The following is a 25,248-nucleotide window of genomic DNA, read 5'->3' on the forward strand; positions in this document are numbered from 1 at the left end:
AACACATGTGAACAACACTTCATATATTAGATTAAAATGTAAACTATAACCTAAAACACATGTACAACACATAAGACAAAATAAACTATAACCTAAAACACATGTACAACACATAGACAAAATAAAACTATAAACCTAAACACAATGTACAAACATAGACAAAAATAAACTACCTAAACCTTATTTACACATAGACAATGTATACCAGAAACAAACACATTATGACAAAATAAACTATAACCTAAACACATGTACAACACATAGAGCCAAAATAAACTATAACCTAAACACATGTACAACACATAGACAAAATAAACTATAACCTAAACACATGTACAACACATAGACAAAATAAACTATAACCTAAACACATGTACAACACATAGACAAAATTAAACTATAACACTAAACAAAATGTACAACACATAGACCAAATAAACTATAACATAACATGTTACAACACTTTAGACAAAACAAACAATATAACCTAAACACATGTACAACACATAGACAAAATAAACTATAACCTAAACAAATGTACAACACATTACATAAACAAAAATACAAACATAGTACTATAACAGAAATAGAACTAAACACATGTACAACACAAATAGACATAAACCTAAACTATAAATGAGACAAAACACTAAATACTTAAACACATACATAGACCAAAAATAAACATATTTAACACATAAACAAACAATAACATACACAACACATAGACAAAATAAAACACTTGTACAACACATAGACAAAATAAACTATAACCTAAACACATGTATCCATAACACATAGACAAAATAAACACAATAACCTAAACACATGTACAACACATAGACAAAATAAAATATAACACTAAACTATGCACAAATCATAGACAAAACACACTATACCTAAACACATGTACACACCACATATGACATAAACGAACTATACCTAAACTAATGTACAAACACATAGTCAACAACAAACCATAACCTAAACACATGTACAACACATAGACCAAATAAACTGTAACATAAACAAATGCACAACACATAGACAAAATATACTATAACCTAAACACATGTACAACACTTAGACAAAACAAACTATAACCTAAACACATGTACAACACATAGACAAAATAAACTATAACCTAAACACATGTACAACACATAGACAAAATAAACTATAACCTAAACACATGTACAACACATAGACAAAATAAACTATAACCTAAACACATGTACAACACATAGACAAAATAAACTATAACCTAAACACATGTACAACACATAGACAAAATAAACTATAACCTAAACACATGTACAACACATAGACAAAATAAACTATAACCTAAACACATGTACAACACATAGACAAAACAAACTATAACCTAAACACATGTACAACACATAGACAAAACAAACTATAACCTAAACAACATGTACAAACACATAGACAAAACAAAATTGAACCTAAACACATGTAAAATTCATCAAACTAATCGATTACATTGTAACTTATATGTATTTTGAACTATGCTTTAAACAAAGTAATATATCTTATCTAGTCCCCAATAAGAGTTCAACAATATAAACAAACCATGTTTTTACATTAATGGAAGATCTGTGTGTAGAGCATCACAGTGCAGTTAAAGGTTCTAATCACGTCGGGAAAGTGAGTGCAGTTAAAGGTTCTAATCACGTCGGGAAAGTGAGTGCAGTTAAAGGTTCTAATCACGTCGGGAAAGTGAGTGCAGTTAAAGGTTCTAATCACGTCGGGAAAGTGAGTGCAGTAGTTAAAGGTTCTAATCACGTCGGGAAAGTGAGTGCAGTTAAAGGTTCTAATCACGTCGGGAAAGTGAGTGCAGTTAAAGGTTCTAATCACGTCGGGAAAGTGAGTGCAGTTAAAGGTTCTAATCACGTCGGGAAAGTGAGTGCAGTTAAAGGTTCTAATCACGTCGGGAAAGTGAGTGCAGTTAAAGGTTCTAATCACGTCGGGAAAGTGAGTGCAGTATAAAGGTTTCTAATCACGTCGGGAAAGTGAGTGCAGTTAAGGTTCTAATCACGTCGGGAAAGTGAGTGCAGTTAAAGGTTCTTAATCACGTCGGGAAAGTGAGTGCAGTTAAAGGTTCTAATCACGTCGGGAAAGTGAGTGCAGTTAAAGGTTCTAATCACGTCGGGAAAGTGAGTGCAGTTAAAGGTTCTAATCACGTCGGGAAAGTGAGTGTAGTTAAAGGTTCTAATCACGTCGGGAAAGTGAGTGCAGTTAAAGGTTCTAATCACGTCGGGAAAGTGAGTGCAGTTAAAGGTTCTAATCACGTCGGGAAAGTGAGTGCAGTTAAAGGTTCTAATCACGTCGGGAAAGTGAGTGCAGTTAAGGTTCTAATCACGTCGGGAAAGTGAGTGTAGTTAAAGGTTCTAATCACGTCGGGAAAGTGAGTGCAGTTAAAGGTTCTAATCACGTCGGGAAAGTGAGTGCAGTTAAAGGTTCTAATCACGTCGGGAAAGTGAGTGCAGTTAAAGGTTCTAATCACGTCGGGAAAGTGAGTGCAGTTAAAGGTTCTAATCACGTCGGGAAAGTGAGTGCAGTTAAAAGGTTCTAATCACGTCGGAAAGTGAGTGCAGTTAAAGGTTCTAATCACGTCGGGAAAGTGAGTGCAGTTAAAGGTTCTAATCACGTCGGGAAAGTGAGTGCAGTTAAAGGTTCTAATCACGTCGGGAAAGTGTGAGTGCAGTTAAAGGTTCTAATCACGTCGGGAAAGTGAGTGCAGTTAAAGGTTCTAATCACGTCGGGAAAGTGAGTGCAGTTAAAGGTTCTAATCACGTCGGGAAAGTGAGTGCAGTTAAAGGTTCTAATCAGTCGGGAAAGTGAGGTGTGTTAAAGGTCGGGAAAGTGAGTGCAGTTAAAGGTTCTAATCACGTCGGGAAAGTGAGTGCAGTTAAAGGTTCTAATCACGTCGGGAAAGTGAGTGCAGTTAAAGGTTCTAATCACGTCGGGAAAGTGAGTGCAGTTAAGGTTCTAATCACGTCGGGAAAGTGAGTGCAGTTAAAGGTTCTAATCACGTCGGGAAAGTGAGTGCAGTTAAAGGTTCTAATCACGTCGGGAAAGTGAGTGCAGTTAAAGGTTCTAATCACGTCGGGAAAGTGAGTGCAGTTAAAGGTTCTAATCACGTCGTGCAGTTAAAGGAATCACGTCGGGAAAGTGCAGTGCAGTTAAAGGTTCTAATCACGTCGGGAAAGTGAGTGCAGTTAAAGGTTCTAATCACGTCGGGAAAGTGAGTGCAGTTAAAGGTTCTAATCACGTCGGGAAAGTGAGTGCAGTTAAAGGTTCTAATCACGTCGGGAAAGTGAGTGCAGTTAAAGGTTCTAATCACGTCGGGAAAGTGAGTGCAGTTAAAGGTTCTAATCACGTCGGGAAAGTGAGTGCAGTTCAACCGTAAAGAGTTCTAATCACGTCGGGAAAGTGAGTGCAGTTAAAGGTTCTAATCACGTCGGGAAAGTGAGTGCAGTTAAAGGTTCTAATCACGTCGGGAAAGTGAGTGCAGTTAAAGGTTCTAATCACGTCGGGAAAGTGAGTGCAGTTAAAGGTTCTAATCACGTCGGGAAAGTGAGTGCAGTTAAAGGTTCTAATCACGTCGGGAAAGTGAGTGCAGTTAAAGGTTCTAATCACGTCGGGAAAGTGAGTGCAGTTAAAGGTTCTAATCACGTCGGGAAAGTGAGTGCAGTTAAAGGTTCTAATCACGTCGGGAAAGTGAGTGCAGTTAAAGGTTCTAATCACGTCGGGAAAGTGAGTGCAGTTAAAGGTTCTAATCACGTCGGGAAAGTGAGTGCAGTTAAAGGTTCTAATCACGTCGGGAAAGTGAGTGCAGTTAAAGGTTCTAATCACGTCGGGAAAGTGAGTGCAGTTAAAGGTTCTAATCACGTCGGGAAAGTGAGTGCAGTTAAAGGTTCTAATCACGTCGGGAAAGTGAGTGCAGTTAAAGGTTCTAATCACGTCGGGAAAGTGAGTGCAGTTAAAGGTTCTAATCACGTCGGGAAAGTGAGTGCAGTTAAAGGTTCTAATCACGTCGGGAAAGTGAGTGCAGTTAAAGGTTCTAATCACGTCGGGAAAGTGAGTGCAGTTAAAGGTTCTAATCACGTCGGGAAAGTGAGTGCAGTTAAAGGTTCTAATCACGTCGGGAAAGTGAGTGCAGTTAAAGGTTCTAATCACGTCGGGAAAGTGAGTGCAGTTAAAGGTTCTAATCACGTCGGGAAAGTGAGTGCAGTTAAAGGTTCTAATCACGTCGGGAAAGTGAGTGCAGTTAAAGGTTCTAATCACGTCGGGAAAGTGAGTGCAGTTAAAGGTTCTAATCACGTCGGGAAAGTGAGTGCAGTTAAAGGTTCTAATCACGTCGGGAAAGTGAGTGCAGTTAAAGGTTCTAATCATGTCGGGGAAAGTGAGTGCAGTTAAAGGTTCTAATCACGTCGGGAAAGTTAAATCTAAGAATTACTTAGTGTGCTTATCAAAATATACACAATGTTTTATTATACTCAGCTGGTGTTTGATCATTGACATTATGTTTAATGCCAACATTTAAAGTTGCAGTTTTCTCTTGAACCCTATCAAAATTAGTTTTTATCTTTTGTTGTTTTTAGTTTAAAGTACATTATGTATATGTCGTAATTCTTGTTCTTCAGAATACAAAGTTCCTCAATTTGAGAAGTTTGAAGGTGCCATTTTAAATGGTACAAGGTTGGAAAGCTATATACATATTCCTATTGAAAAGGTAACTTCATTTTCTCTTGGAAAGCTATGTATATTACTATGGAAAAGTTAACTTCATTTTCTCCTGGAAAGGTTGTTTTTCTCATACGAAGTAGGTCACATTGCAAATTGCCCACATTTTGAACTTTGACCTTCATACCGCATATGAATTCAGATTTTGAAGCTTAACTTGTCCCAGTTGGAAGTTTACACTTCTAGGAATCTTTTTGGAAATCAGAAATGAGAACAAATAGAAAAAAATAAGCTTGTATACATTAATAGGTCACTTGACCTTTAACCCATATGTCACTGTGTTGTTTTAGTGTGCCAGTAAGTGTCTAGAGACGAGAGAGTTTGTGTGTCGCTCCTTCAGTTACAACCGACAGAAGCGATCCTGCTTCCTCACGGACATCAACACTAACCTGGCCGTCTACATAGATCTAGAACCATCAGAGGATCATGATTACTACGAATTATCGTCACAGACAGGTAATACCACTGTTTATCTCTAATGCTGATCACTGCCCAACACAACAAAACACTGTCTTGTCTATAGGTTAAAGTTTCATTCTAAGATGATGTTGATATAATGTCTGTTTTGATTGGACTATTTTTATGATATAATCCACATTTCATTCATAGAAATTATAATATGATGTTGTTTTGGAGACATCGAAACTGGTAAACAGTTACAGCTAGTATATGGCTTTCATTTTGTCATATGTGGATGTCAATGAAGGCCTATATCTATGTCACTGACAGTTTTAAACAATTAGTAATAGTGTCAGCAATTTTTGGTAAGTTGTTCAAAATAGGTCTAAGCTTATCGGGACTTTAATTGTCTCTTGTTAAAGCTAAAATTCATGGTTTAATCTCCAGTAGATTCATGAAAAATTACATTCTATCCCTGACATATAAAATTAAATAGCTTTATATGATAAGAAACTGTTGACATATTTTATATTCTACAGTTGACTGCTTCGGAATGTTCCAGTGTACTAATGGCCGCTGTATAAACACACTACAGCAATGTGATGGTACTGACGATTGTGGTGATTTCAGTGATGAAATCAACGACAGGTGTGCAGGTATGGCAAATCTTATATTTGTAATGGACAGAAAAAATCACTCATTATTCTACGGTCAATGAATTAATGGCTGTGCAGATAAAGAAGCTATTATCTACATAGAATCTGTGTAATTCAAAGTGTCCATGTTTGCTTCCACAGTCAAACCTCAATATCTTAAGTCTATAGGATCATGGCAACACTTTGAGCTACCTGAGTTATGGAAGTGAGAGGAATTTGAATATAAAAATATAACAAATACTTTAAATTAAACAACGTTTTCCAATGATGCAGGTCACAATTATATGTTGATAACTAGTCTTGTGTTATTAGATACTCGTGATCCTCTTTAATCATTTACACAGTAGCATTACACCATCAATTTTTCCCCCGAAAATTAAAATTAATTCAAATATCGCACACACATGAAATGTCAAATGACAGTTTTAGAAGTGCTCAGTGGAGGTTTTTTTTCTACTTTTAATTTAGTTCTCCCACAATGACCTGAGTTACTTGTAATGTTTTCCCACAAAGACCGAGTTACTTGTAATATTTTCCAACAAAGGCCTGAGTTACTTGAATATTTTCCCACAAAGACCTGATGAGTTACTTGTAATATTTTCCCACAAAGACCTGAGTTACTTGTAATATTTTCCCACAAAGACCTGAGTTACTTGTAATATTTTCCCACAAAGACCTGAGTTACTTGTAATATTTTCCCACCACTTGTAATATTTCCCACAAAGACCTGATGAGTTACTTGTAATATTTTCCCACAAAGACCTGAGTTACTTGTAATATTTTCCCACAAAGACCTGAGTTACTTGTAATATTTTCCCACAAAGACCTGAGTTACTTGTAATATTTTCCCACAAAGACCTGAGTTACTTGTAATATTTTCCCACAAAAGACCTGAGTTACTTGTAATATTTTTCCCACAAAGACCTGAGTTACTTGTAATATTTTCCCACAAAGACCTGAGTTACTTGTAATATTTTCCCACAAAGACCTGAGTTACTTGTAATATTTTCCCACAAAGACCTGAGTTACTTGTAATATTTTCCCACAAAGACCTGAGTTACTTGTAATATTTTCCCACAAAGACCTGAGTTACTTGTAATATTTTCCCACAAAGACCTGATGAGTTACTTGTAATATTTTCCCACAAAGACCTGAGTTACTTGTAATATTTTCCCACAAAGACCTGAGTTACTTGTAATATTTTCCCACAAAGACCTGAGTTACTTGTAATATTTTCCCACAAAGACCTGAGTTACTTGTAATATTTTCCCACAAAGACCTGAGTTACTTGTAATATTTTCCCACAAAGACCTGAGTTACTTGTAATATTTTCCCACAAAGACCTGAGTTACTTGTAATATTTTCCCACAAAGACCTGAGTTACTTGTAATATTTTCCCACAAAGACCTGAGTTACTTGTAATATTTTCCCACAAAGACCTGAGTTACTTGTAATATTTTCCCACAAAGACCTGAGTTACTTGTAATATTTTCCCACAAAGACCTGAGTTACTTGTAATATTTTCCCACAAAGACCTGAGTTACTTGTAATATTTTCCCACAAAGACCTGAGTTACCTGTAATATTTTCCCACAAAGACCTGAGTTACTTGTAATGTTTTCCCAGAGCCGACCCCTGACGGTGGGACAGGTGATGGTGAGGCTGAACTGCCACTGGAGGTGAGGATGGTAGATGGAGATAAGGAGAACTCGGGACGTGTGGAGATACGTTACAAGGGAGAGTGGGGCGTCATCTGTGACGACAAGTGGGACATCAATGATGCCAGGGTCATCTGTCATATGTTAGGCTACAAGTAAGTGGCACAATGTCTGATAAACCCACAGTGTGTAACATCATACTTGATTCATTAATATTTCCATCTTAGAATAACTTCTAATTCTCCATTGGACACCAAGTTATGTAAATGAAGATTGTCAAATACCAAGGGTTGTTAAAAGGAATAAATGGTCGTAAGAGTACACTAGACATTTTAAACTGGGACCAATGTATGTTTTGCTGATGATCACAGTGATGCCAATAAAGCTGTCCACATGTCCGAGTTTGGATCAGGAAACGGAAACTTCCTCTTGGATGATGTTGGTTGTGTTGGAAATGAAACATCAATTGAGGATTGTCCAAAGCCCCGTTGGAAGGAACACAACTGTAAACAATATGAAGTAGCCGGTGTTGAGTGTAACTCAGGAAAAGGAATCGGTACGTACATGTTTGTTATGAATAGTTAGCATTTCAATCTAAACTAGAGACTTCTTTTAAAAAACTGTAAAGCCTGGTTTATGATGTGCAATGACCAAATTGAGTAGTAGAATTGGCAGCAATTATACCACAACATTTACGCTAATTAACCCTCCAACGTGTATGTGTTTGCTTGAACACTGTTGTGACTTAATATCAGCTGATCAACTTAAATAGTTCGATTCAGCAGAATAAATTTGATATGTTATAAAGGTTCAGTAATTTACAGATGGTTTGAGTGTGATTTTGGATAGAAAAAATATTGTATGTTAATAAAACAAAATGCACTTCCGGTTTTGAATACCTGATTTTAAATTTCTCCTTGAATGAGAATTTAGAAAATGGCTATAGTGAAATCAGGCAGCCAATAGATTACTGTCACAACTGCTACTGAAAAAAACAGCCATATCAACTTATAAGCTGTATCTATTTAGTAAAATTTTACTGATAAGTTTTACTCTTGTACAGATGTGAAAAGGTCAGGGGGTCACCTGCCAGCTAGATCACATGGTTTTCTCTGGGTACTCTGGTTATGCAAATTGATACCGTTTATGTAGTTTTGGTCCATATTTATGCCTGGGTAATTAAAATTGAGGCCTCAAAAAGGGGGAAGCGGTGCTTATATGGTCGAATATGGTAGTTATTAACTTATATCCTTACTGTGTTACATAATTGTCAGTATGTGTAAGTGTGAGAATTCAGCTGTACCAAGTCTGAGAAGTGTATAGCAGCCTCGTTGGTGTGTAACGGCGTGGATGATTGTGGGGACCAGACTGACGAACAGGATTGTGGTACGGACTGGATAATTAACAATTAGTCCAATCGTAATTATTTATAGTTTTTGGTGTATTTTGAGAGTCTATGATACTACTTAGTGTAGCAGGTTTTTTAATTGTACATATAGTGATACGGTCGCCTTCTAGCTTCACATGAGGGGGAATTTCCCTGTAGCTAAATCGGTAGAGCGGCGGACCAGTATAAGTCCAGGGTCGCGGGTTCCAGCCCAGCTGGCGGCACACTACTCTCGCCCTGTTACATTTAGTGCCATAGATCACTCCAAGTGAAGGCGAAAACATAATAAATAATGATAACATATACAGTAGATTACAATATTAGCATCACTCACTATATGGATTTCCAGACAAGGGAATGTATTCAGAAACATAATGTCTATTACATAGAATAATCCAAACTGATTTGTCCTTGATACTTACAGTTCCCCGGGTGAAGTTGGTGGACGGAACATCCGAGAGAAACGGCCGTGTAGAACTCACTCTGAATGGTGTCGTGGGTTCTGTCTGTGATGACTTGTGGGATGACAATGATGCCAGCGTTGTCTGTAGGATGCTGGGATACCAGTAAGAGACTTTAGTTTACTTTTGTCCTAATTCTGGGCCTTTTTTTTTTTTTTTTTAAAGATGCTCCACCGCCGACAGAATATAAAAAATGCTCATCATTTGAAGAATAATTGGTGTTTAATCAATTTTAATTTCAACACGAGACATACTCAAGTCTTTGAATCTGATGTAAAGAAGATCTCACCTTTGTAACTGTCCTTCACTGATGTAAAGATCTCACCTTTGTAATGTCATTCCCTGATGTAAAGAAGATCTCACCTTTGTAACTGTCCTTCACTGATGTAAAGAAGATCTCACCTTTGTAACTGTCCTTCCCTGATGTAAAGAAGATCTCACCTTTGTAACTGTCCTTCCCTGATGTAAAGAAGATCTCACCTTTGTAACTGTCCTTCACTGATGTAAAGAAGATCTCACCACCTTTGTAACTGTCCTTCATCTGATGTAAAGATGATCTCACCTTTGTAACTGTCCTTCACTGATGTAAAGAAGATCTCACCTTTGTAAACTGTCTTCCTTCACTGATGTAAAGAAGATCTCACCTTTGTAACTGTCCTTCACTGATGTAAAGAAGATCTCACCTTTGTAATGTCCTTCCCTGATGTAAAGAAGATCTCACCTTTGTAATATCCTTCACTGATGTAAAGAAGATCTCACCTTTGTAATATCCTTCCCTGATGTAAAGAAGATCTCACCTTTGTAACTGTCCTTCACTGATGTAAAGAAGATCTCACCTTTGTAACTGTCCTTCACTGATGTAAAGAAGATCTCACCTTTGTAACTGTCCTTCACTGATGTAAAGAAGATCTCACCTTTGTAACTGTCCTTCACTGATGTAAAGAAGATCTCACCTTTGTAATATCCTTCACTGATGTAAAGAAGATCTCACCTTTGTAATATTATTCCCTGATGTAAAGAAGATCTCACCTTTGTAACTGTCCTTCCCTGATGTAAAGAAGATCTCACCTTTGTAACTGTCCTTGATTCACTGATGTAAAGAAGATCTCACCTTTGTAACTGTCCTTCCCTGATGTAAAGAAGATCTCACCTTTGTAACTGTCCTTCACTGATGTAAAGAAGATCTCACCTTTGTAACTGTCCTTCACTGATGTAAAGAAGATCTCACCTTTGTAAACTGTCCTTCACTGATGTAAAGAAGATCTCACCTTTGTAACTGTCCTTCCACTGATGTAAAGAAGATCTCACCTTTGTAACTGTCCTTCACTGATGTAAAGAAGATCTCACCTTTGTAATATCCTTCACTGATGTAAAGAAGATCTCACCTTTGTAACTGTCCTTCACTGATGTAAAGAAGATCTCACCTTTGTAATGTCCTTCACTGATGTAAAGAAGATCTCACCTTTGTAACTGTCCTTCACTGATGTAAAGAAGATCTCACCTTTGTAACTGTCCTTCACTGATGTAAAGAAGATCTCACCTTTGTAACTGTCCTTCACTGATGTAAAGAAGATCTCACCTTTGTAACTGTCCTTCACTGATGTAAAGAAGATCTCACCTTTGTAACTGTCCTTCACTGATGTAAAGAAGATCTCACCTTTGTAACTGTCCTTCACTGATGTAAAGTAAAGATCTCACCTTTGTAATGTCCTTCCCTAATGTAAAGAAGATCTCACCTTTGTAATGTCCTTCACTGATGTAAAGAAGATCTCACCTTTGTAATGTCCTTCACTGATGTAAAGAAGATCTCACCTTTGTAACTGTCCTTCACTGATGTAAAGAAGATCTCACCTTTGTAACTGTCCTTCACTGATGTAAAGAAGATCTCACCTTTGTAACTGTCCTTCACTGATGTAAAGAAGATCTCCTCACCTTTGTTGTAACTGTCCTTCCCTGATGTAAAGAAGATCTCACCTTTGTAACTGTCCTTCACTGATGTAAAGAAGATCTCACCTTTGTAACTGTCCTTCACTGATGTAAAGAAGATCTCACCTTTGTAACTGTCCTTCCTGATGTAAAGAAGATCTCACCTTTGTAATGTCCTTCACTGATGTAAAGAAGATCTCACCTTTGTAACTGTCCTTCCCTGATGTAAAAAGATCTCACCTTTGTAATGTCCTTCCCTGATGTAAAGAAGATCTCACCTTTGTAACTGTCCTTCCTGATGTAAAGAAGATCTCACCTTTGTAATGTCCTTCCTGATGTAAAGAAGATCTCACCTTTGTAACTGTCCTTCACTGATGTAAAGAAGATCTCACCTTTGTAAACTGTCCTTCACTGATGTAAAGAAGATCTCACCTTTGTAATGTCATTCCCTGATGTAAAGAAGATCTCACCTTTGTAACTGTCCTTCACTGATGTAAAGAAGATCTCACCTTTGTAACTGTCCTTCACTGATGTAAAGAAGATCTCACCTTTGTAACTGTCCTTCCCTGATGTAAAGAAGATCTCACCTTTGTAACTGTCCTTCACTGATGTAAAGAAGATCTCACCTTTGTAACTGTCCTTCACTGATGTAAAGAAGATCTCACCTTTGTAACTGTCCTTCACTGATGTAAAGAAGATCTCACCTTTGTAACTGTCCTTCACTGATGTAAAGAAGATCTCACCTTTGTAATGTCCTTCACTGATGTAAAGAAGATCTCACCTTTGTAACTGTCCTTCACTGATGTAAAGAAGATCTCACCTTTGTAACTGTCCTTCACTGATGTAAAGAAGATCTCACCTTTGTAACTGTCCTTCACTGATGTAAAGAAGATCTCACCTTTGTAACTGTCCTTCCCTGATGTAAAGAAGATCTCACCTTTGTAACTGTCCTTCACTGATGTAAAGAAGATTTCACCTTTGTAATCAAATGTAAAGAAGATCACCTTTGTAACTGTCCTTCCCTGATGTAAAGAAGATCTCACCTTTGTAACTGTCCTTCACTGATGTAAAGAAGATCTCACCTTTGTAACTGTCCTTCACTGATGTAAAGAAGATCTCACCTTTGTAACTGTCCTTCACTGATGTAAAGAAGATCTCACCTTTGTAACTGTCCTTCACTGATGTAAAGAAGATCTCACCTTTGTAACTGTCCTTCACTGATGTAAAGAAGATCTCACCTTTGTAACTGTCCTTCACTGATGTAAAGAAGATCTCACCTTTGTAACTGTCCTTCACTGATGTAAAGAAGATCTCACCTTTGTAACTGTCCTTCACTGATGTAAAGAAGATCTCACCTTTGTAACTGTCCTTCACATTCCCTGATGTAAAGAAGATCTCACCTTTGTAACTGTCCTTCACTGATGTAAAGATCTCACCTTTGTAACTGTCCTTCCCTGATGTAAAGAAGATCTCACCTTTGTAACTGTCCTTCACTGATGTAAAGAAGATCTCACCTTTTGTAATGTCCTTCACTGATGTAAAGAAGATCTCACCTTTGTAACTGTCCTTCCTGATGTAAAGAAGATCTCACCTTTGTAACTGTCCTTCACTGATGTAAAGAAGATCTCACCTTTGTAACTGTCCTTCCCTGATGTAAAGAAGATCTCACCTTTGTAACTGTCCTTCACTGATGTAAAGAAGATCTCACCTTTGTAACTGTCCTTCACTGATGTAAAGAAGATCTCACCTTTGTAACTGTCCTTCCCTGATGTAAAGAAGATCTCACCTTTGTAACTGTCCTTCCCTTGATGTAAAGAAGATCTCACCTTTGTAACTGTCCTTCACTGATGTAAAAGAAGATCTCACCTTTGTAGATCTCACCTTTGTCCTTCACTGATGTAAAGAAGATCTCACCTTTGTAACTGTCCTTCACTGATGTAAAGAAGATCTCACCTTTGTAACTGTCCTTCACTGATGTAAAGAAGATCTCACCTTTGTAACTGTCCTTCACTGATGTAAAGAAGATCTCACCTTTGTAACTGTCCTTCACTGATGTAAAGAAGATCTCACCTTTGTAACTGTCCTTCACTGATGTAAAGAAGATCTCACCTTTGTAACTGTCCTTCACTGATGTAAAGAAGATCTCACCTTTGTAACTGTCCTTCACTGATGTAAAGAAGATCTCACCTTTGTAACTGTCCTTCACTGATGTAAAGAAGATCTCACCTTTGTAAATGTCCTTCCCTGATGTAAAGAAGATCTCACCTTTGTAATGTCCTTCACTGATGTAAAGAAGAATCTCACCTTTGTAACTGTCCTTCACTGATGTAAAGAAGATCTCACCTTTGTAACTGTCCTTCACTGATGTAAAGAAGATCTCACCTTTGTAACTGTCCTTCACTGATGTAAAGATCTCACCTTTGTAACTGTCCTTTGTAACTGTCCTTCACTGATGTAAAGAAGATCTCACCTTTGTAATGTCCTTCCCTGATGTAAAGAAGATCTCACCTTTGTAACTGTCCTTCACTGATGTAAAGAAGATCTCACCTTTGTAACTGTCCTTCACTGATGTAAAGAAGATCTCACCTTTGTAATGTCCTTCACTGATGTAAAGAAGATCTCACCTTTGTAACTGTCCTTCCTGATGTAAAGAAGATCTCACCTTTGTAACTGTCCTTCACTGATGTAAAGAAGATCTCACCTTTGTAACTGTCCTTCACTGATGTAAAGAAGATCTCACCTTTGTAACTGTCCTTCACTGATGTAAAGAAGATCTCACCTTTGTAACTGTCCTTCACTGATGTAAAGAAGATCTCACCTTTGTAACTGTCCTTCCACTGATGTAAAGAAGATCTCACCTTTGTAACTGTCCTTCACTGATGTAAAGAAGATCTCACCTTTGTAACTGTCCTTCACTGATGTAAAGAAGATCTCACCTTTGTAACTGTCCTTCCCTGATGTCACTGAAGTAAAGATCTCACCTTTGTAACTGTCCTTCACTGATGTAAAGAAGATCTCACCTTTGTAACTGTCCTTCACTGATGTAAAGAAGATCTCACCTTTGTAATGTCCTTCACTGATGTAAAGAAGATCTCACCTTTGTAACTGTCCTTCACTGATGTAAAGAAGATCTCACCTTGTGTAACTGTCCTTCACTGATGTAAAGAAGATCTCACCTTTGTAACTGTCCTTCACTGATGTAAAGAAGATCTCACCTTTGTAACTGTCCTTCACTGATGTAAAGAAGATCTCACCTTTGTAACTGTCCTTCACTGATGTAAAGAAGATCTCACCTTTGTAACTGTCCTTCACTGATGTAAAGAAGATCTCACCTTTGTAACTGTCCTTCCCTGATGTAAAGAAGATCTCACCTTTGTAACTGTCCTTCACTGATGTAAAGAAGATCTCACCTTTGTAACTGTCCTTCACTGATGTAAAGAAGATCTCACCTTTGTAACTGTCCTTCACTGATGTAAAGAAGATCTCACCTTTGTAAATGTAAAGAAATCTCCCTGTCCTTCACTGATGTAAAGAAGATCTCACCTTTGTAACTGTCCTTCCCTGATGTAGAAGATCTCACCTTTGTAATGTCACTTCTTGATGTAAAGAAGATCTCACCTTTGTAACTGTCCTTCACTGATGTAAAGAAGATCTCACCTTTGTAACTGTCCTTCACTGATGTAAAGAAGATCTCACCTTTGTAATGTCCTTCCCTGATGTAAAGAAGATCTCACCTTTGTAACTGTCCTTCCCCTGATGTAAAGAAGATCTCACCTTTGTAACTGTCCTTCACTGATGTAAAGAAGATCTCACCTTTGTAACTGTCCTTCACTGATGTAAAGAAGATCTCACCTTTGTAATGTCCTTCCCTGATGTAAAGAAGATCTCACCTTTGTAACTGTCCTTCACTGATGTAAAGAAGATCTCACCTTTGTAACTGTCCTTCACTGATGTAAAGAAGATCTCACCTTTGTAACTGTCCTTCCCTGATGTAAAGAAGATCTCACCTTTGTAACTGTCCTTCACTGATGTAAAGATCGTCACCTTTGTAACTGTCCTTCACTGATGTAAAGAAGATCTCACCTTTGTAACTGTCCTTCACTGATGTAAAGAAGATCTCACCTTTGTAACTGTCCTTCACTGATGTAAAGAAGATCTCACCTTTGTAACTGTCCTTCCCTGATGTAAAGAAGATCTCACCTTTGTAATGTCCTTCACTGATGTAAAGAAGATCTCACCTTTGTAACTGTCCTTCACTGATGTAAAGAAGATCTCACCTTTGTAACTGTCCTTCACTGATGTAAAGAAGATCTCACCTTTGTAACTGTCCTTCACTGATGTAAAGAAGATCTCACCTTTGTAACTGTCCTTCACTGATGTAAAGAAGATCTCACCTTTGTAATGTCATGTCCTTCACTGATGTAAAGAAGATCTCACCTTTGTAACTGTCCTTCACTGATGTAAAGAAGATCTCACCTTTGTAATGTCCTTCCCTGATGTAAAGAAGATCTCACCTTTGTAATGTCCTTCACTGATGTAAAGAAGATCTCACCTTTGTAACTGTCCTTCACTGATGTAAAGAAGATCTCACCTTTGTAACTGTCCTTCACTGATGTAAAGAAGATCTCACCTTTGTAATGTCCTTCCCTGATGTAAAGAAGATCTCACCTTTGTAACTGTCCTTCACTGATGTAAAGAAGATCTCACCTTTGTAATGTCCTTCACTGATGTAAAGAAGATCTCACCTTTGTAAATGTCCTTCCTGATGTAAAGAAGATCTCACCTTTGTAACTGTCCTTCCTATGTAAAGAAGATCTCACCTTTGTAACTGTCCTTCACTGATGTAAAGAAGATCTCACCTTTGTAACTGTCCTTCACTGATGTAAAGAAGATCTCACCTTTGTAACTGTCCTTCACTGATGTAAAGAAGATCTCACCTTTGTAACTGTCCTTCCCTGATGTAAAGAAGATCTCACCTTTGTAACTGTCCTTCACTGATGTAAAGAAGAATCTCACCTTTGTAACTGTCCTTCCCTGATGTAAAGAAGATCTCACCTTTGTAATGTCCTTCCCTGATGTAAAGAAGATCTCACCTTTGTAACTGTCCTTCACTGATGTAAAGAAGATCTCACCTTTGTAACTGTCCTTCACTGATGTAAAGAAGATCTCACCTTTGTAACTGTCCTTCACTGATGTAAAGAAGATCTCACCTTTGTAATGTCCTTCCCTGATGTAAAGAAGATCTCACCTTTGTAACTGTCCTTCACTGATGTAAAGAAGATCTCACCTTTGTAACTGTCCTTCACTGATGTAAAGAAGATCTCACCTTTGTAAATGTCCTTCACTGATGTAAAGAAGATCTCACCTTTGTAACTGTCCTTCACTGATGTAAAGAAGATCTCACCTTTGTAACTGTCCTTCACTGATGTAAAGAAGATCTCACCTTTGTAATGTCCTTCACTGATGTAAAGAAGATCTCACCTTTGTAATGTCCTTCACACTGATGTAAAGAAGATCTCACCTTTGTAACTGTCCTTCACTGATGTAAAGAAGATCTCACCTTTGTAACTGTCCTTCACTGATGTAAAGAAGATCTCACCTTTGTAACTGTCCTTCCCTGATGTAAAGAAGATCTCACCTTTGTAACTGTCCTTCACTGATGTAAAGAAGATCTCACCTTTGTAACTGTCCTTCACTGATGTAAAGAAGATCTCACCTTTGTAACTGTCCTTCACTGATGTAAAGAAGATCTCACCTTTGTAACTGTCCTTCCCTGATGTAAAGAAGATCTCACCTTTGTAACTGTCCTTCACTGATGTAAAGAAGATCTCACCTTTGTAACTGTCCTTCACTGATGTAAAGAAGATCTCACCTTTGTAATGTCCTTCCCTGATGTAAAGAAGATCTCACCTTTGTAACTGTCCTTCCCTGATGTAAAGAAGATCTCACCTTTGTAATGTAAAGAAGATCTCACCTTTGTAACTGTCCTTCACTGATGTAAAGAAGATCTCACCTTTGTAACTGTCCTTCACTGATGTAAAGAAGATCTCACCTTTGTAACTGTCCTTCACTGATGTAAAGAAGATCTCACCTTTGTAACTGTCCTTCACTGATGTAAAGAAGATCTCACCTTTGTAATGTCCTTCACTGATGTAAAGATCTCACCTTTGTAACTGTCCTTCACTGATGTAAAGAAGATCTCACCTTTGTAACTGTCCTTCACTGATGTAAAGAAGATCTCACCTTTGTAACTGTCCTTCACTGATGTAAAGAAGATCTCACCTTTGTAACTGTCCTTCACTGATGTAAAGAAGATCTCACCTTTGTAACTGTCCTTCACTGATGTAAAGATCTCACCTTTGTAACTGTCCTTCACTGATGTAAAGAAGATCTCACCTTTGTAACTGTCCTTCACTGATGTAAAGATCTCACCTTTGTAACTGTCCTTGTCCTTCACTGATGTAAAGAAGATCTCACCTTTGTAACTGTCCTTCACTGATGTAAAGAAGATCTCACCTTTGTAACTGTCCTTCCCTGATGTAAAGAAGATCTCACCTTTGTAACTGTCCTTCCCTGATGTAAAGAAGATCTCACCTTTGTAATGTCCTTCACTGATGTAAAGAAGATCTCACCTTTGTAACTGTCCTTCACTGATGTAAAGATCTCACCTTTGTAACTGTCCTTCCCTGATGTAAAGAAGATCTCACCTTTGTAACTGTCCTTCCCTGATGTAAAGAAGATCTCACCTTTGTAACTGTCCTTCACTGATGTAAAGAAGATCTCACCTTTGTAATGTCCTTCCCTGATGTAAAGAAGATCTCACCTTTGTAATGTCCTTCACTGATGTAAAGAAGATCTCACCTTTGTAACTGTCCTTCACTGATGTAAAGAAGATCTCACCTTTGTAACTGTCCTTCACTGATGTAAAGAAGATCTCACCTTTGTAATGTCCTTCCCTGATGTAAAGAAGATCTCACCTTTGTAACTGTCCTTCACTGATGTAAAGAAGATCTCACCTTTGTAACTGTCCTTCACTGATGTAAAGAAGATCTCACCTTTGTAACTGTCCTTCACTGATGTAAAGAAGATCTCACCTTTGTAACTGTCCTTCCCTGATGTAAAGAAGATCTCACCTTTGTAACTGTCCTTCACTGATGTAAAGAAGATCTCACCTTTGTAACTGTCCTTCACTGATGTAAAGAAGATCTCACCTTTGTAACTGTCCTTCACTGATGTAAAGAAGATCTCACCTTTGTAACTGTCCTTCACTGATGTAAAGAAGATCTCACCTTTGTAACTGTCCTGATGTAAAGAAGATCTCACCTTTGTAACTGTCCTTCACTGATGTAAAGAAGATCTCACCTTTGTAACTGTCCTTCACTGATGTAAAGAAGATCTCACCTTTGTAACTGTCCTTCACTGATGTAAAGAAGATCTCACCTTTGTAATGTCCTTCCCTGATGTAAAGAAGATCTCACCTTTGTAACTGTCCTTCACTGATGTAACTGTCCGTCACTGAAGATCTCACCTTTGTAACTGTCCTTCACTGATGTAAAGAAGATCTCACCTTTGTAAATGTAAAGATCTCACCTTTGTAACTGTCCTTCCCTGATGTAAAGAAGATCTCACCTTTGTAACTGTCCTTCACTGATGTAAAGAAGATCTCACCTTTGTAACTGTCCTTCACTGATGTAAAGAAGATCTCACCTTTGTAACTGTCCTTCCCTGATGTAAAGAAGATCTCACCTTTGTAATGTCCTTCCCTGATGTAAAGAAGATCTCACCTTTGTAATGTCCTTCACTGATGTAAAGAAGATCTCACCTTTGTAACTGTCCTTCACTGATGTAAAGAAGATCTCACCTTTGTAACTGTCCTTCACTGATGTAAAGAAGATCTCACCTTTGTAACTGTCCTTCACTGATGTAAAGAAGATCTCACCTTTGTAATGTCCTTCCCTGATGTAAAGAAGATCTCACCTTTGTAACTGTCCTTCACTGATGTAAAGATCTGATCTTTCACTGATGTAAAGAAGATCTCACCTTTGTAACTGTCCTTCACTGATGTAAAGAAGATCTCACCTTTGTAACTGTCCTTCACTGATGTAAAGAAGATCTCACCTTTGTAACTGTCCTTCACTGATGTAAAGAAGATCTCACCTTTGTAACTGTCCTTCACTGATGTAAAGAAGATCTCACCTTTGTAACTGTCCTTCACTGATGTAAAGAAGATCTCACCTTTGTAACTGTCCTTCACTGATGTAAAGAAGATCTCACCTTTGTAACTGTCCTTCACTGATGTAAAGAAGATCTCACCTTTGTAATGTCCTTCCCTGATGTAAAGAAGATCTCACCTTTGTAACTGTCCTTCACTGATGTAAAGAAGATCTCACCTTTGTAACTGTCCTTCACTGATGTAAAGAAGATCTCACCTTTGTAACTGTCCTTCACTGATGTAAAGATCTCACCTTTGTAACTGTCCTTCCCTGATGTAAAGAAGATCTCACCTTTGTAACTGTCCTTCACTGATGTAAAGAAGATCTCACCTTTGTAATGTCCTTCACTGATGTAAAGAAGATCTCACCTTTGTAATGTCCTTCACTGATGTAAAGAAGATCTCACCTTTGTAATGTCCTTCCCTGATGTAAAGAAGATCTCACCTTTGTAACTGTCCTTCACTGATGTAAAGAAGATCTCACCTTTGTAACTGTCCTTCACTGATGTAAAGATCTCACCTTTGTAACTGTCCTTCCCTGATGTAAAGAAGATCTCACCTTTGTAACTGTCCTTCCCTGATGTAAAGAAGATCTCACCTTTGTAACTGTCCTTCACTGATGTAAAGAAGATCTCACCTTTGTAACTGTCCTTCACTGATGTAAAGAAGATCTCACCTTTGTAATGTCCTTCCCTGATGTAAAGAAGATCACCTTTCACCTTTGTAACTGTGTCATTCCCTGATGTAAAGAAGATCTCACCTTTGTAACTGTCCTTCACTGATGTAAAGAAGATCTCACCTTTGTAACTGTCCTTCCCTGATGTAAAGAAGATCTCACCTTTGTAACTGTCCTTCCCTGATGTAAAGAAGATCTCACCTTTGTAACTGTCCTTCCCTGATGTAAAGAAGATCTCACCTTTGTAACTGTCCTTCACTGATGTAAAGAAGATCTCACCTTTGTAACTGTCCTTCCCTGATGTAAAGAAGATCTCACCTTTGTAACTGTCCTTCACTGATGTAAAGTAAAGAAGATCTCACCTTTGTAACTGTCCTTCACTGATGTAAAGAAGATCTCACCTTTGTAACTGTCCTTCACCTGATGTAAAGAAGATCTCACCTTTGTAACTGTCCTTCACTGATGTAAAGAAGATCTCACCTTTGTAACTGTCCTTCACTGATGTAAAGAAGATCTCACCTTTGTAACTGTCCTTCCCTGATGTAAAGAAGATCTCACCTTTGTAACTGTCCTTCACTGATGTAAAGAAGATCTCACCTTTGTAACTGTCCTTCACTGATGTAAAGAAGATCTCACCTTTGTAACTGTCCTTCCCTGATGTAAAGAAGATCTCACCTTTGTAACTGTCCTTCCCTGATGTAAAGAAGATCTCACCTTTGTAACTGTCCTTCACTGATGTAAAGAAGATCTCACCTTTGTAATGTCCTTCCCTGATGTAAAGAAGATCTCACCTTTGTAACTGTCCTTCACTGATGTAAAGAAGATCTCACCTTTGTAACTGTCCTTCACTGATGTAAAGAAGATCTCACCTTTGTAACTGTCCTTCCCTGATGTAAAGAAGATCTCACCTTTGTAACTGTCCTTCCCTGATGTAAAGAAGATCTCACCTTTGTAACTGTCCTTCCCTGATGTAAAGAAGATCTCACCTTTGTAACTGTCCTTCACTGATGTAAAGAAGATCTCACCTTTGTAATGTCCTTCACTGATGTAAAGAAGATCTCACCTTTGTAACTGTCCTTCACTGATGTAAAGAAGATCTCACCTTTGTAACTGTCCTTCCCTGATGTAAAGAAGATCTCACCTTTGTAACTGTCCTTCACTGATGTAAAGAAGATCTCACCTTTGTAACTGTCCTTCACTGATGTAAAGAAGATCTCACCTTTGTAACTGTCCTTCACTGATGTAAAGAAGATCTCACCTTTGTAACTGTCCTTCACTGATGTAAAAAGATCTCACCTTTGTAACTGTCCTTCACTGATGTAAAGAAGATCTCACCTTTGTAACTGTCCTTCCACTGATGTAAAGAAGATCTCACCTTTGTAATGTCCTTCCCTGATGTAAAGAAGATCTCACCTTTGTAATATCCTTCCCTGATTTTGATCTTTGACCTGAAACAGAGGGACAATGACAGACATATTTGGTGAAGGGTCTGGAGACATCGTACTGGACGATGTGAGGTGTGAAGGGACGGAGAGCTCCCTTAACAACTGTACATACAGAACTGATCACAACTGTGGTCACTCTGAGGATGTGGGTGTCCTGTGTTTTTATCAAAGTGATTTAGGTAAAGGCAGTTAGTTCCTTTTGATCACATTAAGGTTTCACTCAACTCTAAATCGCTGACAAAAGCAAAGTTAATGGTACAATGCAGGGGTTTTGAGATTGCAGAACAACGTGGGTAAAGTACGAACTAATGTAGATTAGTCCCACCTTCTGGTGATTGTGACATGGTATAACATTCCCATTCACTGGAAGGTGGGACGAACCAACTATTTTAATTTTACTTCACCATTTTGATATCTCGAAATCAAATATTTGTTGTTACAGGTGTTCTAATCAAGTGAATTTAAAAGAAGAAACTCTCCATTCAAATGAAATTGAGCATGACATCTGACAGATGCAGTATCTATTGGCCATTCAAATGGCCAACTTGATTTTCTCTTAATCTGCTTTCAGTTTCCCGAGTTTTTCTGGTGGACGGACCTGGACCATATGCTGGACGACTTCAGGTCCAGCACAATGGAGTTCATGGTACAGTCTGTGATGATGAGTTTGACAATGACAATGCACAAGTTGTATGCAGGATGCTTGGATTCACGTATGCTATCCTTAAATCATAGATATATTTGTGTTTAGTATCTGGAAAATGGCTTTTTATGTAGAAATAACTCACAATATGACATTTTCATTGGTCATACTGATAACCAAATTATGTAGCAGGGCCTTGTGGACTTCAAACAAAACTTTTACCACTGATCTGCCAATTATTGCACTCTTTGTTTTTATGGCCCAGTTGGGAGGGCAATATTTATCTATTACAGCCAAGTTGAGAGGGCAATATTTATCTATTATGACCCATTTGAAAGGACAATATTTGTCTATTATGGCCTGGTTGAGAGGGCACTATTGCCTCATAGTATTGTCGAGGGATGGAATAGTGCCCGAGCCGAATAGGGCACTATCCCATCACGAGACAATACTATGAGGCAATAGTGCCCTCTCAACCAGGCCATAATTGGTTTAGTACATCACCCTCACATGAGACCTGTTTTCATGTCATCGTAACAGAAGCACGTCAGGCGACACCTCTTAACGCTATTTCCACAACGTAACGTTATTTCCACACCTCGTTGTTACATTATACAGTACAACATATGAATTGTCGCAGAAATCTGTGTTTTATAAAACGGGATTCAGCTTCACGAAGATTTAAAAGTAGATCAATATAGAACATGAGTAACTATCTTTTGTAGAAACGCAACATTTGCTTTCATCCCCGCACACAACAGCCTGTCCGCCATCTTGACGTCTTGGTCGAAGTGCAACGTTATAATGAAGTCATGTAATGGTGACGTCACAATACATTCACATTCAATTTCCCGCCACTTCAATAGTGCCCGCTTGCCTGGGCACTATTGCAAATAGTACCCATGTGTGTAGCCAATCAGAATCCAGTATTCTGTCACATGATGTAGTGAGTATCTTTTATGATCCAGTTGAAAGGGCACTATTGTATCATAGTAATGTTGAGGGATGGGTCAATGTCCTCTGCAGAAAAGCAACCTGTTAATCATTTTCCACTATATCACAGCCTGTCAGCATCCTGGTCTACTCTGTGTTATAATGACAAGTAATAGTGACACTTTCATCTCTTTAACAGGGTCTGTTGAAGAAGGCACTATTATGGCATAGTATACATGTGTGTAGCCAATCAGAAGTCAATATTCTGTCAAATGAGATCTACATTAAACCTTTTCTTTGTAAATGTTTAACTATGCCGTAGGTGAAACTTTGCTGTTTTCCAGAGGAGGAATTGTTTCTGCTGAGTTCAGTGCTGGGGTAGGTCAGATCTGGATGGACAATGTCATATGTGACGGCACAGAGAAAAGTCTGTTCCACTGTCAGGCCAACGAGTGGGGGGTTCACGACTGCAGTCACGAGGAAGATGTAGGTGTGCAATGTGACCCGGAGATGCTGAGTAGTACACGACGCCCTTCAACCCCTTCTACAGGCAGGGGTAAGCTTATCGACATATCATTCCCTGCAACCAGGGTTATATATTTATACTGTAGATATCTCCTAATACTCTTCCCATTACTATTAGTACTGTATGTAACACTGTAACAAAAGTGTGTGGTGTTTATCATGTCAGTCATACAGTTCAACAGTCCAAGCTATGGAATGAAATTTAAGTTCAACATTTTGCTTATACACCCTTTATACAATCTTGACATCAAGTATTATTGAAAACTAACGCTGAACGAAATCATAGAAATGATTAAGAAATCCATATTGATGTTGCTTGTTTCTGTAGATGTGGTGAGATTGATAACAGGAGAAGGTCCACATGAAGGTCGTCTGGAGGTCCTACATAATAATGTCTACGGTACTGTGTGTGACGATGGATTTGAGGATGAGGAAGCTGGTGTTGTGTGTAGGATGTTAGGATACAGGTATATATAAGATGTTAGGATACAGGTATGTATAGGATGTTAGAATACAGGTATATATAGGATGTTAGGATACAGGTATATATAGGATGTTAGGACACAGGTATATATAAGATGTTAGGATACAGGTATGTATAGGATGTTAGAATACAGGTATATATAGGATGTTAGGATACAGGTATATATAGGATGTTAGGACACAGGTATATATAAGATGTTAGGATACAGGTATGCATAGGATGTAAGGACACAGGTAAATATAGGATTTTACAGGATACAGGTATATATAGGATGTTAGACTACAGGTATGTATAGAATGTAAGGACACAGGTGTATATATAGGATGTTACAGGATACAGGTAGGGATGTCACGGTTCATGTTTTTTCAACTCTGTTCGGTTTCAAGTTTTTTTGATCGGTTTTTGGTTTTTTCGGTTCGGTTCAGACAAATCTTAATTGAACACTTTTTAAGTCTATTTTCTATCAAAAACAAGTTTTGCTTTAGATTTAAAGATGGTATATCACTTCAACACATGTTTTTTTTTTCTTTATCAAAATTTTACTTCTAATTCTAAAAGTGCATGCAGCAAAGAAATTCATTAATTATTTTATATCATTTTGTGTCTTAATTAGACATATAACACGATTAAATACCAATTTTTGTTCAAATATTGAGTATCATTTATGATCTGTCAGCAGTGGAACATCTTTAAAAAACATAATTGAACATTTTCTTATCTATTTAACTCTTTCAGTACTATTGACACATTAATCAGTCACAGAGAGATATATGTCCTCGTATCCTTTATGATACATTATTTTGTCACTAAAACTTTTCTCGTATCCTTCATGACGCATTATTATGTGGTGATTGACATGTGAAAATCGTAAGTTTTACCGCAAATCAATACATCAGTATTATCTCAGAAAAAGTGTTTAAAAAGTATTATGCATTGGAATTATAATAGAGATAAACATTATTACGTACCAGGTGCATGTTCAATCGTAAAATGGTTTAATTCACGGAATATTGGCCGACGGAAACGGGATTGTTTACAATCGGCAACAAAATGGCGGCTTGATTTAGCTGCCGA

The 25,248-nt window shown here is 37.9% G+C and overlaps 1 protein-coding gene across 1 annotated transcript in view; it reads left to right on the forward strand.

The window, feature by feature from the left end:
* Positions 1-25,248, forward strand: part of LOC138324313 (uncharacterized) — an 89,304-nt gene that overhangs the window by 22,281 nt on the left and 41,775 nt on the right. Inside the window, 14 exon segments of the mRNA XM_069269390.1 lie at positions 1,630-1,995; positions 3,436-4,429; positions 4,671-4,759; positions 5,061-5,226; positions 5,709-5,825; positions 7,451-7,637; positions 7,854-8,038; positions 8,757-8,770; positions 8,772-8,868; positions 9,294-9,435; positions 21,602-21,768; positions 22,161-22,302; positions 23,510-23,721; positions 24,019-24,157. Coding sequence (XP_069125491.1) covers positions 1,630-1,995; positions 3,436-4,429; positions 4,671-4,759; positions 5,061-5,226; positions 5,709-5,825; positions 7,451-7,637; positions 7,854-8,038; positions 8,757-8,770; positions 8,772-8,868; positions 9,294-9,435; positions 21,602-21,768; positions 22,161-22,302; positions 23,510-23,721; positions 24,019-24,157 — 3,017 coding nt within the window.

Source organism: Argopecten irradians, chromosome 5, assembly GCF_041381155.1.
Source record: "Argopecten irradians isolate NY chromosome 5, Ai_NY, whole genome shotgun sequence".
Taxonomy (NCBI): Eukaryota; Metazoa; Mollusca; class Bivalvia; order Pectinida; family Pectinidae; genus Argopecten; species Argopecten irradians.